The following is a 19,335-nucleotide window of genomic DNA, read 5'->3' as shown; positions in this document are numbered from 1 at the left end:
CACGTCGTAGCATCAACGGAAATTTCCCTCGAAAATTCCCAGTGCCGACAACGAAATTTCCCCAGCTATCGATTGGTGATGCAATCAGTGTTAGCGAGAATTTTCATCAATTCACATTTTTTCCGCTCGCGAGTCGCATTTACTGTCGCCGCCACATTGGATTATAATTTCCAAAGTACGCAAATATAAATTAGCGGCCACCGAGAGCATTTTGAGCATTTATTAAGTTTAATTGCCTTATCGATTGGCTGGCGTGTCGCGTGGCAACTCTGAACTGTACTTCTGATACAGATAAAAAACTATTGACTATTGAACCGTCTATCTATAATCGAGAAATTGCGCGCTAATTTCCTGATTGAGGAGCAATCGTCGTCGGCTCCAATCGAAATAATTGTTCAGCAGATCCCCCAAGAAACCAAGATGAGTGAAGAGGTTCCCGCGTCGCCGGTCGCCATCAGCGAACTCAAATACGAAGATATGGGGCAGCTAAACTTTTCCAAACTGTACTCGCCGAAGATGAAGAGCGTCTACTGGCGCTACTTCGGCTTCCCTTCCAACGACAACAACGAGGTAATCACCAAGCAGAACGTGGTCTGCATTAAGTGTCACAAGGTCCTGACCAACCACGGCAACACGACCAACTTGCGGGCGCATCTGCAACACCGCCACAAAGATCTGTTCAAGGAGCTGTGCCAGGAACACGACATTCACGTACCGCCGCGGAAAACGCCGCGCAACGTCACCCACCCGCCGCTGTCCAAGCGCAATGTGTCGACCCGCCGCGTCAAGCTGGAGTTTATCAATAATCGAAACCACGACAACGCCTCGGATGAGGAACTGGACGAGGCAGCAGTGGCTACCGCAGCGATGCAGGCGGAGGAGGACGGCTCCTCGCAGACATTGCTGTACGAGACCATGGTCCCCTTCACCTATGACGAGGCCGATCAATTGGTGGAAGAAGATGAGCGCGTGGTCACCATGGAGGCAAAGTACGCCCGTAAGCGCAAACTGGCTACGCCCTCCAGTAACCTTCACCACTCGCGGGGAATTAAGCACGAGGATGGCGGCTATGTGACGCCCGCCATTGCCAATCTGCCGGAGGCCCTCACGGACATCGTCTTCAAGGATCTGCGCAATGTGGACTCCCTGTACGACGCTGGTTTCAGTGACTTTGTGCGACAGGTGGTGGGCAGCTCGTCTCCCATGCCCGAGCCGCAGAAGATTGAATCATTGATCGCCGAGATGCATGCCTCCAAGTTCCTGGAGATTGGCGACATCACACGGGAGTACACCAACGAGAAGCCCTTCTCCTTTGCATTCGAGCAGTGGGTCAATGTGGAGCAGCGGCGCTTCCTGAGCATCTATCACCACTATTTGGACGAGGAGACGCAGTCGGTTAGAAGTGTGCTGTACGCCACCGTTGAGTACACAGACTACATAGTCTTTGACGATCTGCTGACGGACTTTTACTTGCCCAACTGTACCTTGGCCATCGTCAACTACGACGATGAGCATGAGGACTTACTGCACACATATCTCAGGGAAAAAAGTAAGTCCATTTCGGTTAATATATGACATTTTTCGTTGTAAATACTTATGTGTGTACTTTGATTTCCAGATATTCCCATTATATTGTGCTACGTTACGATAATTGACAAATGCCTGCGTCGCGTCTTTGAGATTGAGGAGGTTGCGTCGCTTCTGGAGCAGGTGAAAGACATTATTCAGCGGCACTCAGCCGAGATCAGCGCCAAGGTTGCGGAGCTGCCGTCCTACAATGAGAACTTCCCATGGACTTTGTACGAAATGCTCAAGTTCTTTGCCGAGTCCATTTCTTGGTCCGATGACATGGATCAGCTCGTACTGACGGCGAAAACTGTGACTGAGGCACTCAGTGCTCTGGTGGTAAGTAATCTGCTGCCTCAAAATTCCTGAAGATACCCTGCCTACAGGAAAAACTCTTATTGGTAGATTGCTCTGGACACGTTGCGCGGCGAGGATATCCCCTTGAGCAGCATGCTGTCGCCGATCACCTCCAAGATTCTCATCAAGAAGCTCGGCATTGCCGAGCAAGACGACTCGCTTATGATGAATGTGAAGCGCACCATTGCCGGTGTGCTGCAGTCTCACATCATTTCCAATGACAATCTGACAGCTGCTGCATTGTTGGACCCGCGGTTCCACCGCCTAACCACCATTGATAATCTGGACAGATGTGTTCGCATGTTGACCCACAAGTACAACAAAGCCTTTGGAGGAACGCCTAGCGGCGACTCGTCCGATGTGACACCCACAACCTCCGTGAACACATCGTCTACTGTTAATATCAAGGCAGAGCCAAGGGCAATGGGTGGAGGATCAGCCAGGCGGTCAAGTGAGTATAAAGAAAGTCATAGATTTCACACAGCCTCAACTAACTAAAAATAACCCTTGCAGAACTGGAGCTACTCTTTGACATTGCCGAAATCCCGAGCCCGCCAAAGCGGGACTCTGACAGCACTGTAGAGACGGATCTGAAGCGCTACCGCAATGAGGTAATCGTTCAGCTTGACGAGTCCCCGATTGAGTGGTGGCACAAGATGGGCCACATATATGGAACGCTGCGCGACCTGGCCACCCTGTACCAGAGCGTGCCCGGCGTGGTGACCCTCAGCTTCAAGAAGGCTCTGCGCGACCAAATCTACGAGTTCAACAAGCGCTATATGCTCACGGGCAACCAAATAGATGCAATCCTCTTCCTGCACCATCACAGTAATTAGGCCGCAAGAATAGAAACATGTTTTTATATCGTATAAATACAATTTAATTATGTATATTAATCTTAATCCGACCGTATGTATGTATGTATGTATATGGACACGACGGCACCACGGGCACTGCAAAGTATTTACCAACCCAGATTGGTAAAGGAAGGACAACTTTTATAGTTTGCATACGAAAACAGAAGGTATAATCCATCGCGTATATTATGTCCCAATGAATCAAGTAACTCTTAGTATACATATACCTGTTAATAAAAGTAATTCAATTATACAAAGTAAAGGATATCGTTAATCACAGCCCTATCCAGTTACGAGACGGAATCATGTTCAGAAATGTTTAAAAAACACTTCTTCGCTTAAACAGACTAAACTAATCTTACAATTAAAAAAAAATCGCTTAATTTGTATATTGATATTTGGGATTTTAAAATAGATTTGAATTACTTTCTTCAATTTTTAGAAATGGTCTGTATGTAACAAATAAATATCATAAAACTATGCGTTTGGTTTTCGTATTTCAATGTTAAATATTTTTTGCTTTATTTCTATTTAACTTTGGGCATTTATATAAGTTAAAATTAGTTTAAATCCCCTAAATAAATTGTAAAAGGAAGTGTATTTTAGAAACGAGAGTTTTTACGCCCGATTGGATCACCAAGCCGGACCGATCATAACTAAGCCAAAAACAAATTTATTTAAAATTAGCAAATGAGTTTTAACAATTTTGATTAAATTTTTAAACATTTTCCATTTTAATAAAAATTAAGTAAAAAAATAAATATTTTATTATTTGTTTTTGCCAATATTTTACTTATTATTAATAACAATTTTTTAATCAAATCGAAATATATAAGTCCCTTAAAGACGGGCAAGAAAAAATATTAATTTAAGAATGCTAGCAAACAATTGTCATCAATGTTACATTGATTTTTAAAATTTTGAATTTTTTTAAATTAAGTTACTTTTATTTTATTCACTGTACTGGGCAGTGTGCCCTTCGAAAACTTTGTCCGTCAAATAAGAGTCGATATGGAGCGGTGGTAATGCTAAAAAATGAATTTACTATTGTTTTTTACTGGGTTTGAAGGTATTTGACATTTGGATATATTAAAAAAAACCATGTGCAAAATCGTGTTTTCACGGATTTCTTAATATCTCGGCTAATCAAACGCGTGCAGCAATACCCGGTATGCCAAAATGAAGGACATTTATTGTAGTTATACCAAACCAAGTTTCAATTTCTTCAAACAGTCAGTTTTTGAGCAAATCGCATAACAATTATCTAACCTCGGGGTCGGCTCCATACAAAATGGGCATCCAAAATTGTAAGGCTTATAACTTATATTTACGAACGCGTGCACGTATGCACGGAATATAGGCTTACTAGGGGAAGATTAACGAATATTTAGTGAAAATTTCAATGATTTTTAACTGTCAGATTTCGAGAGAATCGAATAACAGTGGGTGGTGTATTTGGGCTGATAGCTAAGGCGCGAACTATGAAAATGGAACCAGATGGGAACCAGCAGAGAACCACTTCGAAAACTTTGTCCGTCAAATAAGAGTCGATATGGAGCGGTGGTAATGCTAAAAAATGAATTTACTATTGTTTTTTACTGGGTTTGAAGGTATTTGACATTTGGATATATTAAAAAAAACCATGTGCAAAATCGTGTTTTCACGGATTTCTTAATATCTCGGCTAATCAAACGCGTGCAGCAATACCCGGTATGCCAAAATGAAGGACATTTATTGTAGTTATACCAAACCAAGTTTCAATTTCTTCAAACAGTCAGTTTTTGAGCAAATCGCATAACAATTATCTAACCTCGGGGTCGGCTCCATACAAAATGGGCATCCAAAATTGTAAGGCTTATAACTTATATTTACGAACGCGTGCACGTATGCACGGAATATAGGCTTACTAGGGGAAGATTAACGAATATTTAGTGAAAATTTCAATGATTTTTAACTGTCAGATTTCGAGAGAATCGAATAACAGTGGGTGGTGTATTTGGGCTGATAGCTAAGGCGCGAACTATGAAAATGGAACCAGATGGGAACCAGCAGAGAACCACTCGCTGAACCAGACCATGGAACCATGTTAAGAAAAATAATAAATTAAATAAAATTGACAAATTGTTGAATAAAACATTAGGAAAAGTGCCTGCCCAATAAATGGAAAGGCCATTCAAAACAATTCGGTGCGATTTTCAGCTAAATCAGGGAAAGATTATTATACTATATACCACGGCGGAATTTTATGACCCTCCCCCACAAGCAAAATCGACGCTAACTTTTACAAAAATCTTACGCCCTTTAATAAACGCGTACAAGCTTGCACTGTATCTTAAACGATAGGGACAAATATTCTATATTCTACTAAATCTAACCCAAAGATTTTAAGAAATTAGCGTTTTCTTTTTTCGATCGTATTCAAAAAACACTGGTTTCATATCGATAGTGGCACCTCCCACACCCTATCGATGAATAGCCCGCCAGCAAATATTCCTGTTGACCATTTAAACAATTGTATGAAATATGCATGCCCCATGAATGGAATTGACATTCCAAGCATTTTGGTAGTTGTTTTATTAAAATCCAGCAAACCCCACTTTTGCATTTATTTTCATAAATGTTCTTACGAAGAATAAATATATCCGGCAGCACTGCCTGCCTAAAATTAAGTCAACTTTATTTAAACTTTATTATAAAACTTATTCAAACTGAAGTTCGTACCATTAATAGGTTCGCAATTCTGAACATTTTGATCCATGTTTCAACAAAATCCGTTCAGTCGTTCATAAGAAATCGGAGTTTTTCATTTATTTCCATTTATGTGTCCCGCAGCCCTGCTTACCAATAAACAAGAAAACTTGGTTTTAACTTTATAGCTTAAGCTATGCAAAAGGAAGACTGTCATGAACATTTTGATTTATGTTTCATCAAAATCCGTTCAGTCGTTAATGAGAAATCCGACATTTTCATTTATTGCAGTTGGGTACCAGGGGTGCATAGTCATGCCTCCTTAGTACATAAATTAGTAATTCAAATGTTAATTTCTCCAAAACTACTGAACGGATTTCGATGAAACACCTACCAAATTGCTTAGAATAACGATATCATTTATTGGGCAGACTATTAAATGTTATTTCGAAAATTTGCTTCTCAAATCTAGTGCTTCAATGCCCTTGCTTTGTCATATGATATCAGGTCAAAAATTTGCAACGCAGTGAATAAATTATTTCCGATCCTATAAAGTATATATATTCTTGATCAGCATCAACAGCCGAGTCTATTTAGCCTGTCCATTTGTCTGTCTGTCCAATTATAAGCAAAATAGACACTTATATTTAAAGCTCTCTTAATAAAACTTTGTAGTTAGTCTTCTAACTAGTATATAATGGATTACAATTTTCAGAAAAGCGATACCCTTTATTGCTTTTGTATACATACGTCCTACCATTAAGTTTAAATCACATTTTATTATTTAATATTCTTCGTCGAACATACACACATACATACATTTACGGCAATCAATGAAAAAATCGGAATTTCTCTTTAACGACTGAACGGATTTTGATGAAACATATATCAAAATGTTCAGAACTGCGATGCCGTCTATAGGACAGTCTTCCTTTTTCATAGGTTTAACCATAAAGTTTAAATCAAGTTTTCTTGTTTTTAGGCAGACAGGGCTGCCGGATATATTTATATTTCACCGGTACATAAATGGAAATAAATGAAAAAGTCGGGATTTCTTATGAACAACTGAACGGATTTTGATAAAACATGGATCAAAATGTTCAGAACTGTGATGCCGTTTATTGTATTACCTTCATATTGCATAGGTTTAACCATAAAGTTTAAATCAAATTTACACTATTTAAGCTGGTAGTGATGCCGGATATATTTATTCTTCGCTGGTTCAGCGAGTGGTTCTCTGCTGGTTCCCATCTGGTTCCATTTTCATAGTTCGCGCCTTAGCTATCAGCCCAAATACACAACCCACTGTTATTCGATTCTCTCGAAATCTGACAGTTAAAAATCATTGAAATTTTCACTAATTGTTCGTTAATCTTCCCCTAGTAAGCCTATATACCGTGCATATGTGCACGCGTTCGTAAATAGAAGTTATAAGCCTTACAATTTTGGATGCCCTATTTTGTATGGAGCCGACCCCGAGGTTAGATCATTGTTATGCGATTTGCTCAAAAACGGACGGTTTGAAGAAATTGAAACTTGGTTTGGTATAACTACAATAAATGTCCTTCAATTTGGAATATCGGGTTTTGCTGCACTCGTTTGATTAGCCGAGATATTAAGAAATCCGTAAAAACACATGTGATTTGTGATTCCGTGATTTTTCACGTTTTTTTTTAATATATATTCAAATGTCAAATACTCTCAAACCCAGTATAAAACAATAGTAAATTCATTTTTTAGCATTTAGAAACTTTATTTTATTCGAATTAGTGCCTTAATTACGAAATAAATTAAAAATTAAAGATCCCCTCCGTGTTCCATTTTCCCACCGTTCCATTTCGACGCTAACTCATCGACGCTAATTTGTCGGACATAAATTAAAGCTTCTTGCTGGGGAATTATTATTACTTTGCTTTAAATCTGTAACAGATTAGTATTTTTTGTTATTGTTTATGAATAATTGTTGCCAGTAGCTATACCCCTTATCTATACATTTTTATTACCGCCAGTCTGCGCTTCCAAGTTGAACTATATTCAAGGGTCTGCAGACGTTTCGTTGATAAGATTGTGCGTCTTCAAGACCCACTACTCGGTGGCATTAAACAATAAAGCCGCTTGAGGGGTATTTTTAAACAAAATTGTTGTATTTATTGATTTCACCATTAAATCAAATTGCAATCAATTATTCACAGTAGTTTTCATCATTCTTTGCTCGTTGTTATCAATGAAATACGATTTTGGGGACAACTACAGCTCATGCCAGAGCTCACTAACTAATTAACTAATGGACTAAATAAACAGCAATAATAATAATAGTAATAATAATAATAATAATCATAATGATAATCGGAAGTATGCTTTAAGAGTAATGGTAACTAAAATGTATATCGCATTTGAGGAAACTTAACGTGAACGTTTACAATTACGATTAGAGTTACGTATAGGTTACGGTCGGCTTCTACTGGCAACTGCGGCCAATTCAACATTGTTTGTGCTTAGAAACTAACAAAACTAGGGGAGCTATTGCGAACGCCAGTCGACTGACTCACTTTTCATCTATTTACAATACACTCTGAGCGAATTGATTCCTATATATACATTATTTTTTATCAAAATATCAACCACATTTATACATATTTGTATCTTTAACTAAATAGCAGCCTTTTCAAAATTTTGATAACGTTTCCGGTGAATCCATCGAACTAAACTCGTTGTGCAGACAGCTATTGCGGATCGTCCTCTCTCTATATATATAGTGTAGCATATAGCGGATTGGGTTAAGTGGGTGGACTTCGATCGTTCAACGTCTTATGTCTCAAGTCTATTGAGTTCGTTTTCATTTCCCTTCGGTTTGGTTGTGACTTAGAGGCTAATTAACTCAGAATTTGCGCTCGTTGGTTTAGATCGTCTAAAAAAAAGGGGTAACGATTACAGTTAAGTCGCAGCAGTCGCGTCTACATATGCACAGATTGGGTTCCTCAACGTCGCGTGTTAACTTCTAGTCAGGATTCGCCGTATGTGGACTCCCTAAAAGTCGTAGAACTCGTTCGACTTGTTGTTAAAGCGCCGGGTTAGGACATAGACAACTGCCTCGTAGGTGGCCATCATGATCGCCGTGTTGGGTATCTGTCGCACCAGCTGCGTAGCCAGGCCTCTGTGGAATGAAAATAATACAAACAGATGGCACAATTAGTTGACGAATTACTCCGCAAATAGTAGTAATCATTAAGGCACCCCAGCAGACAGCACGCTCACTTGCTCGCTTGCTTGCTAGTGCTAATCAAATTAAGGTAAACAAACAGAAGAATATGCGACGCAAAAGAATGAATTTAAATAGATTTCGCGCCGAGAAAGGCGACAGCAGGCGGGTGGCTGTATCGCGAATTCGTGGGTGGCGCATTATGATAATTCATTAGCAATGAGCAAGCAAAAAAATTCAGCAGAGCATCCGCGTTGGCTTGATTCTTATTTAAGATCTTGTCTGAATATATTTTTATAAAAAGTATAAATATATAAATTGGGAATTTTTAGAAAGACTAGTATATATTTTTATGGAATTCCCTTTGAATCAACTGGTGTCTTAGACCTGACATGGGTTTTCCTTTAAAATAGATGCAAGCACTTATGGAATCAATGGTGAAAACAATGTCAAATGCCAGACAGATTTAGAGGGGGTTTCTTTCACTTGAATATAAGATTAATTGGTTTCTATACTAATTTAGTACATTTTAAATAATTAAATAGAATTAAAGCATACAATTTTAATGAGAAAAACCCCTAGCTTATCAACTAGATTAGGTCATTAAATGTCCCCTGTATTTAATCGAACTGTACGCACCTATACAGTCCTGCTCTGCCCTCCTCCTTCCACACCGTGTGTAGGGTCTGCCAAAAGGAGTTGTACTTGTTACCCTCCTCACGCAGACGCGTGCGGGCCACCTCATGGGGATAGGCGATGCAGGATGCGATTGTCTTGGACACGGCGCCGGCCATCATGAATTCCAGAAAATCACGCGAGCCCTTTGTGTCCGAATGGCGTTGATTTCGCTGCTCCAGCTAATAATAAATAATAATAGAAATTGATTAGAAGGTTATCACAAATGTACAATACAATTTCCAAATATAAACTCACTAATTTTGACTTGATGAACTCGTAGATGACAAAGTGCACCATGGTTTCGCAGATACCAAAATAGCTAGCGGTAATACCCTTGTAGAAGGCAGCAATGCCGCCTTGGGCATACACCCGCTCGATGCACTGCCTCACCGTCATCTGGACTTTGGAATTGTAGTCCAGCTGCATTCTTGTCTTTACAAACCAAATGGGATTCGTGGCCGTGGAGGAGACAAAACCAGCGCTGGCAGCACTCATAATGTGAACCAGCGGCGAGTCACGTTCAACAAACCTGAAGGATAAATCAATAAATTAAATGGGATATTCGTGGAGTAATGGTATTTGCTAAATCAAACTTACCCTAAACTGTTGAGCGTGTTCTTGGTTTGGGAGTAGGTGCAAAAGTAGATGGCACGGGATGGGGCCACGCCCACGAGATTCGGACCGAGACCTTTGAACAGAGCGCGGGGACCCTCGTTCTGAACAATATGTCTAAAGAAGGCAAATAAATAAATATACTTATAGTTAAAATATACATCTCAAATGTAAATATAAAAATATAAGAATATATGCAAATATATATAGAAACATCCATGGATCAATGTTTCTGACTAATTTAACTGCTAGAGAAACGGTTGTTAAATGTAAAGGATCAGTAACTATCTTTCAACAGTATTATTATGAACAGTAAGTAACTATGATCAGTAAGAATCTATATAATTTTACTGGTATATAAGTTGGAGCATGGCAAATCGGTGGGCTATATATATACATATATATAGCTGACATAAGAACAATCGGACGATTAATAGAGCTATGATCAGTAATTAACTATGACCACGCATTAACTAGGATCAATATTTAACTCTGAACAGTAAGTACCTATGACCAGAAAGTAAGTATGATCACTAAGTATCTATGACCAGTAAGAATGTATGATCAGTTACTAACTTTCAACACTAATAAACAATGACTTGCAACTTTTGTAACACAACACATTTCTGAGACGTGGCCGGCAGGCGACACTTCGTTCCGGGGATGTTAGAACCAGTTGGGAATCATATGCACATATGTGGGAGATTTGTTTTGGAACAAATTTAAAAGAAAGCTATTTACATGAAACTATGGATTTATTATTCTATCTAATTTTACAAGTTCATAAATCGGGGCATGCCAAATCGGTGGACTATATTTATACATATATATAGCTGACATAGGAACAATCGGACGATTTATAGAACTATGATCAGTAATTAAGCTATGACCAGTAATTACCTCTGAACAGTAAATATCTATGACGAATGATTAACTATGATCAGTAAGTATCAATGAACATTAAGTATGTATGATGAAATTGAAGCAGGCATTACTTTATTGTTTTTTAACATAAATATATATAATTTATATTGTATTAATTCCAAGTAATCGAATTTCAATCTTCAAGGGTATACAAAATTGATCCAACCACATTTCGTAACTCCCATTATTATCTTACCTTAGACACTGGACGATGCTCATGGATTTGGGCGTTGTCGATGAAATGCCACAATGCGAAATGGCCATGATCTGGAAAAGGTTAAAATAGGAAATCAAATTAATAAACCAAATTAAATTAAATTCAGGGCAATGGAGATGAAGGTATCGAAGATGTTGCCAGTGCTTGCTGCTTGCAGCTATGGTTAGGAGATGTGGCATATGGCGGCATTATGGGTATGAGTATGAGAGAATAGGTAAAAAAGAATTTGGTACTACCCTACGCACACCCCCAATCACCTGTGGCTGTGATCTGTTACGTAATATCGTTGTGCTTAGCTTACGTCGTTGTTCCGGCCGCAAAAGCTCCGATTGGCCACCATTGGCCGGTCCACCGGCATTCTCCACCACCCGAGCCGGCGTCATGAAGGCCGTGGAGCTCTGCAGACGCGTCTTGACCACCTCCAATGGACATGTGACCACGGCGCCCACAGTGCCAGCGGAACTGGAATTGCAAAATGGGGAATTAGGATGAATAATTTGTCAATTAAGACTAGAACTTAGTTGCTTAGATGTTTCAAAAAGAATATCATTGCATTTTACTCTCTATAAGTTATTAGTTTTAAAGGAAATTCACACTACTATGATAGTAGTCATAACAGAATTTAATTTATGATAACCACAAGTTCAAGTTCACTGCATGCTTAAGTACAAATCTAATTGCTAAGATCTGGAAATGGCAATCCATAAGTAAAGTGCTTTGACTTAATGTATGCCTTCCATTTTCTATTTCGTGGGCGATTGTTCAACAATCATAAAAATAAATCACACTTCTTGGCAAGAATCGACCATGCAGGAAAAATATCTATTTCCCAAACTCGTATTTCTTTGAATTGCGCAAATGCTCTGGCTAAAAATGTCTGTGTTCTTTTTTTCCTTCTGTCCGTCTAGTATAAATTGCTAACTACAGACACAGACCTAAGTGGCATGTCGCATTCCAATTACAAATCGAATTCAAGTGCCGGGCAAAGGCATTCTTGATTGGCTGCCTCGGAAATGAAGTGCATTTCGCCAAATGCATGGAAAAGAGGGGTTAACTTGCGGTCTGGATAATCGCATAGTGGAAGTAGGCGTCATGCCCATCAAAGCGAATTATAGAAAATTTTCTATTTGAATTCATTTTGAATTTCAAGTGCATGTTGGCAATCAAGGTCAGGTAATTGTTTACTGAATTGTGAAATTGCTAAAAATGGAAATGTGTAAGCGAGCAGCAAACACGATACAGGGTTCTAAAACTAAATCAACAAATTGTATTAACAAAGTTCATAGCCCGTACCAGACTAACCTTGACTTTAAAGTTTCTTCTAGATTAAAATTTGTTTGTTTACACCTTCGAAAAATAAAAATCAAACACGAAAGTGCCCCAGAAAATTAATTATACACGACCTTTCCCAAAAAGCCAAACACAACTCTGATTGCCTCTATCAATAATCAACAAAACACACGCTAACTTGTGATAAAAGCAGGAGGAATCGCTTCATTATCTAAGAATAAACATATTTGTAGAAGCATAACTCGTGATCGCAGAAATGTGTAAATTGCCCAGTTGGCAACTGGGAGTCATGAAATCATTATTCGATTATATTATAAAAAGCCATGGCAATAAACTCACAAAGTGGGGGAAAAAGAAAATAAGTTATGCAACAAAGGGTAAGAATGAGGAAAGAAAATGACAAAGACATGTACAGGTGGGGGAAAGTTTGATCGATGGCCGAGGCTCCGGGGACAGTCACGGCTAGAAAATCTCTTCCTGAATCCTAGCAAAAAAAAGGCTATGAAAATAATCAAGCAGGCAATTGAACTGATACTTTTCCCTGTATATAATAATTTCGGAAAACTGGCTCCGATTGCCATGAGGCCAGGGCATAGGGATCCAGTTGAAACCGGTTGGGTATTGACCCTCCTCCATCAATGATAACCTTTGATGCCGCCAGCGGATGGGATGAATTGCAATGAACGCGGGTCTGGACAAAGCCGAGCCATGTGAGTTGTCTTATCAACTAATGACTGGCCGGCCACGTCCATTATAATATATATGGTACTTTTATGGATGCCCGCTCCGCTTTGAATCTGGTATGAGACTATGACATAATTGCCCTGAAACCTGGTGAAGAGAACACGCCACCATATGCTCTGCTTGCTGTCCAACAAAACCAAATAATTCTACAGATACTTTCCCCGACTTTTACCCCAAAAATAACACCCACTTCCCCCTGCAGTCAATATAAATTAATCACATTTAATCAATGCATTAACGGGAAGCTCCGCCCCGAGTATTGAATTTCAATTAGCATCTGCCTGTCACCATCACGCGAAACTAAAGCAAACTGTGTCCGTCGTGCTACCTGAAAGCTATTCACAGACAGTTGGACAAACAGTCCAAGGATAAGTCGGAATTAGAACTAATTACGCACGGTTGAATGACACGGGGATGAGGTGATTAATGGGTTAACCAGGCAATGAGGTGATGAATTAAAGATAACAGTTTGACAAATGGCAGTTGGAAATTAATTGAATACTTAAATATAAAAGAAGAAGCTCTTTTAAAGGACTTGATTAAGGTAAGGTCATCTATTAGAGCAAGGGTATAGGATTCAATTAAATTAATTTCTCTGTCTGGCCTTTAATGTGTAAAACTAGTCACTTTTACGACGAAAGAGGTGTATGAAGTTAAATCAATATTGAAATTTAATATTATAACAAATATTAGCTATATCTTTTTCATATCTAAACACTTCCTTTTACTTCTCACTCCCAGAAATGCTAAAACTAATTTAAACTTTCGTTTCTTTCTTATTCTTTTAATCACGTTTTCTTAATCACATATTTAACAACAAATGTTTTAGAAGACATCAGTCATCGTTAAACGTAAGCAATTCCTAATAAAACCAATTTAAATAATTATTATTCCAAGCCATTAAAGATTGAATTCGTTTAAAAAGAAAGCAATCTCTCATCTGTGTGAAACATGTGAATCTGCGTTCAAGTACATCGCACAGATTCTCATAGGAATTGCTATATATATGTTTATTATACTATATATATGTCCGATCGATGGCCTTTGGGGGATGCATGTGCGAATTTCGTGCAATTTGCAACCGGTTAATGTGCGATTTATCTGTTCTTTGACATTGTCGAGAAAACACGCGCTACAACCGCCCGATAAGAGTGGAAATTTTGGACCCGCAGACACCATCGTCTATGACCACATTTATTTACATACATACATATGTATGTACTTATGTATTTCTTGTGATTACGAGTAATTTCTTTTGGCCATGCGTCAGCCTCTGCTAGGGTGACTTTTGTCCAAAGAGTTTCCCCCGTCCTCTCGAACCCACCTGTTCAGTCCCCTACCTCAATTGGAAGCTGATAAGGCCTGTCTTGGCGGGGAGACTTATGCTTATCAACCTAAAAGTACGCATATTTCAATAGCTTTTTGCGTTTCGCAGACTGAAGTTCCCCTCTCGCTTATCATTGCCAATTTTGTATACTCTTTAAAAGGTATTATAATTTTAGTCAAAAGCTTTAAACGCAGTGAAGGAGTCATTTCCGACCATATAAACCATATATATTCTTGATCAGCATCGACAGCAAAATTGAAATTAACACTGCAGCTTAAATTTTCTAAAATTTTTTCAAATTTTTTTAATGGGTTCCATCGTTAAAATGTTCAAAAATGTATATAAATTTTAATTTAAACAAAATTTCTAAATTGAGTATGCAGATTTATTAACCTAATAAAAACTAGCACTAAATTAAAATAAGTGCATTTTTGGCTTAGTTATGATCCATCGAAATTTGGCTCTCTAATCCAAATGCAAACTTTAAGGGTATACAAACTTCGGTCTACCAAACTTAACTTTTTCCTTGTTTATTTTGACTCCTGCTATATTTTACCTTCTATTATTTATTTGCTTTTGCTTAAGATTACGAAATTTATGGAAAGTTTTCAATGTCTACGTTTATGGGTCACAGGAATCCAAGGTTTTGCTGCTTTGAAGGACAAGTTATTATTAGATATTGAGGAATTACTTTTAAAGCTTTTAAGGAAATGAAATGTAATGTAGTTAAAGATGGCTAAGAATAGAGATTTCCCATTAGATGGTTTATTTTATGTCTAACATTTGAAATAAACTTGGCACGCGACCTTCTATATTTTTTCCTCATTCTCTATCCGATTTTATTCGAATATGTATGCTGTTTATATGTTCTATTCGTATTAAAAATCTAAATATGTGTCTAGATCAAGAGTAAATTTAAGTGCCCTTGACACAATTTTAGGTTTAGAGAATGATAGAAAAAGTAAGCAAATTAAAAGGAAACAATATAAAATAAATGGTTTCTAATATGATAACTATTTCAGCTTTGACTTTGTCTATTTACTCTTCTTTTACCGGGAAACACCTTCTATTTCAGTCTTTAAGACGGCCATCCTTGAATAAGACTCTTGAATGCATAACAAATTCTCTAAAATATGCGTACGTGCGGAGAGACATGAAGGCATAAAGAGAGAGAAAACGTTTTCGCAGCTTTTGGGCCGGGTCGAAACCAACCACCAAAAAATGTAAACAAATCTCAGCTGATGGAAAATTTCGGGTTATGGTTATGAAATCTCACCGAGGAAACTACATGTGCTATAAATAAGTTAGGCGACAAGGAATTGCACACTGCGACTGGCATTGTTTTGATTCGCCTTTAGAGAGGGGGCTATCTATCTTATCTATACATGTGTGCATGTGCGACCCCCCGCCTTTCCCGCCTTTCCCGCCTTCGAAAACACCTTGGTCAGTGTGTGTTGTTTGTTGCAATTCGCTCATCCATTCGCCTTCAACTGAGTCAGTGTGCCAGAAAAAGTTTATTTGCCCGCCTGCCTGGGTTGTTGTCTCGCTGAAAAACCAAAACAAAATCGAAATCGCTTGCCAAGCTCAATTTAGATTTGTTTCTAGACAAATAACAGAAAAATGTGTAGGCAAAAAATCAACACAACACAATGCAATATATAGTATAGGTATAGGGAAAATAGAGAAATGTGCAATGTGTGTTGCTTTGCCAAATTGAAAACATTGAGGGAATTTATCTTCTCAGCTGTCTGAACCTATTTAACAAAGTCTCTAATTGCTGATTTTGCGGGGATATTATAGTATAGTTTTTAAATGTCACCAAAATCAGGTTCACAGTATGAACTTTACGGGAAGAATTACTTTAAAAGAAAAACAATTATTTATATGTTAATCAGAAAGCCAAAGAGAACTAGGACTAGGACTGAAACCTTAAACTAAATATACAACACTTTGCGGCCAAAGTAAATGCATTTCTGACCCATTTATCAGTCTTTCAGATAATACACAAAAAGTATCTTATATAAGACCCCCCTATGGAGGCTTCTCAGATGCTTGATTAGATGGGGGATGCATGTCGTTTAATTGTTTGCTTTGCGGCTTATTTATAGCGATAACAAGGTTGTTTTTATTTTATTGTTTCCCTTTTTTCCAACGTGTACCGACACGAGATACCAACAGAGGCGGGTTAAACAACAAACTAGGGGTATTAAGGCAGCTCAAGTTGCAACGTGAATTCCTTTCCTTTCTGCTACAGTTCCTCTAGTTAAAGTCTATAGTATATATAATACGTAGAGATGTAAGCAAAACAAACACGGGATACATAAAGTATGACTTCTGACCACCATTTGTGCACATTGAGACCGCATTGTTGTTGCAGATAAGAGGGGCTTAAAGCTGCCGGCCGGCAAAATGGCCAGGGGCTCGCAGAGCTCACTAAGCATTCGAAGGGGATCATGACTATTGACAGCCCGCAATCAGCACCGAGAACTTTGCCAGAGGTCAGATAAAAGGCCCTCCCAGTAGTCAAGGTTACACTTTAATCAAAGTTAATCAAATAATACACTGTTCATATTTTTAACTGTAGAAATATTACATTTTCTTCCCTAATTTTTTTGTTAAATAGGAGATTCAATTTAAGTAAAGTCTCAAACAAAAATCAGTCTCTAGATTTTAATTATTTTAAACCAGTTGCTGCATAAATATTAGATGCCTGACATATCCGAAATTGGGGCGTTTTATTTTACCAATTCCCTTCCAAAATCAGTTGAGAATTATTACAGATTTTCTAAGAATTCTTATGTTTGGATCATCTAATCATATTTTTAAATTAAATTCTAGTTTTTTAGATTCTAAAGTTAAAAAAGGAAAGGCTTTCAGATTTCTCAATTAGATTTCTATAAGAATTAAAGTAAAGAATTGCACAAACGCGTATTAAAACACTTCCCAAAAATAAATATCTTTATAAAACAGACCTTGTTTTATTTCGTAAGCCCCCATAAAATTAGCATTTCCCGAAATACAAGAGGCTCGACTGTCTCATTACCTTGTTCCCACCTTCTCTTTCTTTCTTCCCACCGGAATACGGAACAAGAACAGCAAAATAAGCTGCACTTCACCTTTCTCCTCCCGCTCTCTCTCTCTCTGTCGCCCTTATCCACTCTCTTCGCAACAAAAACAAAACTGCGTGTAACACACTCACACATGTTCGATGCAGCCAATATGCCGGGCAAGTGTTTGCGTAGGGTGCAGGTAAAAACAAAAATAAATTCAGATGCGGCGCGACGCGTCTAAAAATAGCCCAGCATAAAAGCGACAATAAAAGTAATAACAGAGCGACAAAAACAAAATAATTGAAGCTCTGAAATCCAATTGGACATTGTGCCCGTGGAAATGCACCGAGAAAATGGATAAGGAAAAAGCTGCAACCTTTGTGTTTACACATGTTTGCTGCTTTCACATAAGTACATATGTATGTATTTTATATGTTCATTTCATTTGCCTGTTTCGTTTATCTCGCCTGTGATTTCGCCAGCTGTCGCTTGAGGAAAGCACGTGAACGGAGCGTGTTTTTTACTGCTCTTTTCGGCCTTTCTTCTGTTTTATTTGGCAGTGGCGCCAAAAATGTTCATTTGCGCGAATTGAAACAAACTAAATCTAATCGCAATTGCGACGTTTTTTTGTTGGAATTTAACTACAAAGTCTCGACCCAACCAAACCGGTTTGCGCTACGTTGGCCTGACCTGCGATAAGACGCAATAGCAATAGCAACAACAGGCGGAGCTTGAAGTTTAGAACTAATAGATTCCCCATTTCACCACTTACCCGCCGGCAATCAGGTGGATGAAGGTATCTGCTGTATTCTGGGCCATAATACGGAATACGTAACTTAGCTCTGAGCAATTAACGCGCACACAAAACCGAAAATATTTCCTATAAGGCACGTCGCGTGGGCGTCGAGGGGGCCGGGGGGACCGGTGGGGGTGGCGGGCCCCAAAGGGGGCACTAACTGCACTCTCCTTGCGCCCCTTGTTTTTCGAGCTTTCTTTTTGTCGTCTCCTTCGCCACGAAAACCTTGCGAGAACTTATTACGCGTTGGTGTTGTTATTTTTGTTCGTTTCTTTCCGTTTTCTATATTTTTTTGGCAACGCGTTATGCAACTGCAGGCGAATTTCACTGATAAGCGGTTTTTGGTAACTTGGTTTTTATTATTTCTTGTTTTTGTTATTTGTTTTTCATGCGCTGCACAGTTCACGTCGAGATTGATGTTCAAAATATTTCAAAATATCACCAAGTCGATATTATTGTTTGATAATTTTTTATATTTTTCTTTTGGTCACTCTAAAATCCCAAGCTGTTATTCAACATTTTACATCCTACACGTAAAGAAAACCGTTTTACAAGTTTACAAATACATGGTGTCGAATTCTAATTAACAGCATTTTCTCTCGGGTGCTGTCGGATGTCAGTCGTTGTTGGCTGTGTCGAAAATATATTAAAACACCAATATACCAGCATATATTTTTTTGGTGTTTGTTGATATTTTGTTTCTGGTCACTCTGAAATGCAAATTGTTATTTATAAGTTTACATTGTCCACGTTTAGATAACCATTTTACATGTTTACAGATGCATTTAGAATTCTCGTGTAGAAAGTCGGTCGTTGATATATCGATATTTTGTTTACCCAAATATCAATGTATTTAACTTCTTACATCTTACACGTCTATAAAACCATTTTACACGATTTAGAATTCTCATGTATGGAGTAAGGAAGAAAGTTTAATATTCGGTGTTCTGATGTTCACTTGAAAATGGTTGTTAGGTTTGATTTGAAAAGGTGAGAAAGTGTGCTATTGGAGGTATAAGTAGAAGGTTAT

At 38.4% G+C, this 19,335-nt stretch overlaps 2 protein-coding genes across 5 annotated transcripts; one reads left to right on the top strand and one right to left on the bottom strand.

Moving 5' to 3' along the window:
• Positions 1 to 43: 43 nt before the first annotated feature.
• Dref (DNA replication-related element factor) lies at positions 44 to 3,260 on the top strand. Its single transcript, XM_086832553.1, has 4 exons — positions 44 to 1,549; positions 1,619 to 1,905; positions 1,972 to 2,374; positions 2,437 to 3,260. Exons 1-4 carry the CDS (start codon positions 421 to 423, stop codon positions 2,757 to 2,759), a joined length of 2,142 nt encoding a protein of 713 aa, XP_086688679.1. The 5' UTR covers positions 44 to 420; the 3' UTR covers positions 2,760 to 3,260.
• Positions 3,261 to 7,591: 4,331 nt separating this feature from the next.
• On the bottom strand, positions 7,592 to 18,943 carry Rim2 (replication in mitochondria 2). 4 transcript variants are annotated; one of them, XM_020956729.2, is made up of 7 exons: positions 18,282 to 18,943; positions 11,335 to 11,560; positions 11,078 to 11,148; positions 9,943 to 10,074; positions 9,601 to 9,874; positions 9,307 to 9,524; positions 7,592 to 8,622 (listed from the first exon to the last, which is right to left on the bottom strand). In XM_020956729.2, exons 1-7 carry the CDS (start codon positions 18,326 to 18,328, stop codon positions 8,496 to 8,498), a joined length of 1,095 nt encoding a protein of 364 aa, XP_020812388.1. In that variant the 5' UTR covers positions 18,329 to 18,943; the 3' UTR covers positions 7,592 to 8,495. The 4 variants fall into 4 exon arrangements, with proteins under 4 accessions (XP_020812388.1, XP_020812389.1, XP_086688675.1 ...); XM_020956730.2 differs by having other exon boundaries at positions 11,356 to 11,560; XM_086832549.1 differs by lacking the exon at positions 18,282 to 18,943 and adding an exon at positions 11,887 to 11,958.
• Between the last annotated feature and the right edge of the window lie 392 nt (positions 18,944 to 19,335).

Source organism: Drosophila serrata, unplaced genomic scaffold (assembly GCF_035046125.1).
Source record: "Drosophila serrata isolate PLE 108 unplaced genomic scaffold, ASM3504612v1 contig_249, whole genome shotgun sequence".
Lineage (NCBI taxonomy): Eukaryota > Metazoa > Arthropoda > Insecta > Diptera > Drosophilidae > Drosophila > Drosophila serrata.
This window is presented reverse-complemented; position numbering and strand designations above follow the sequence as displayed.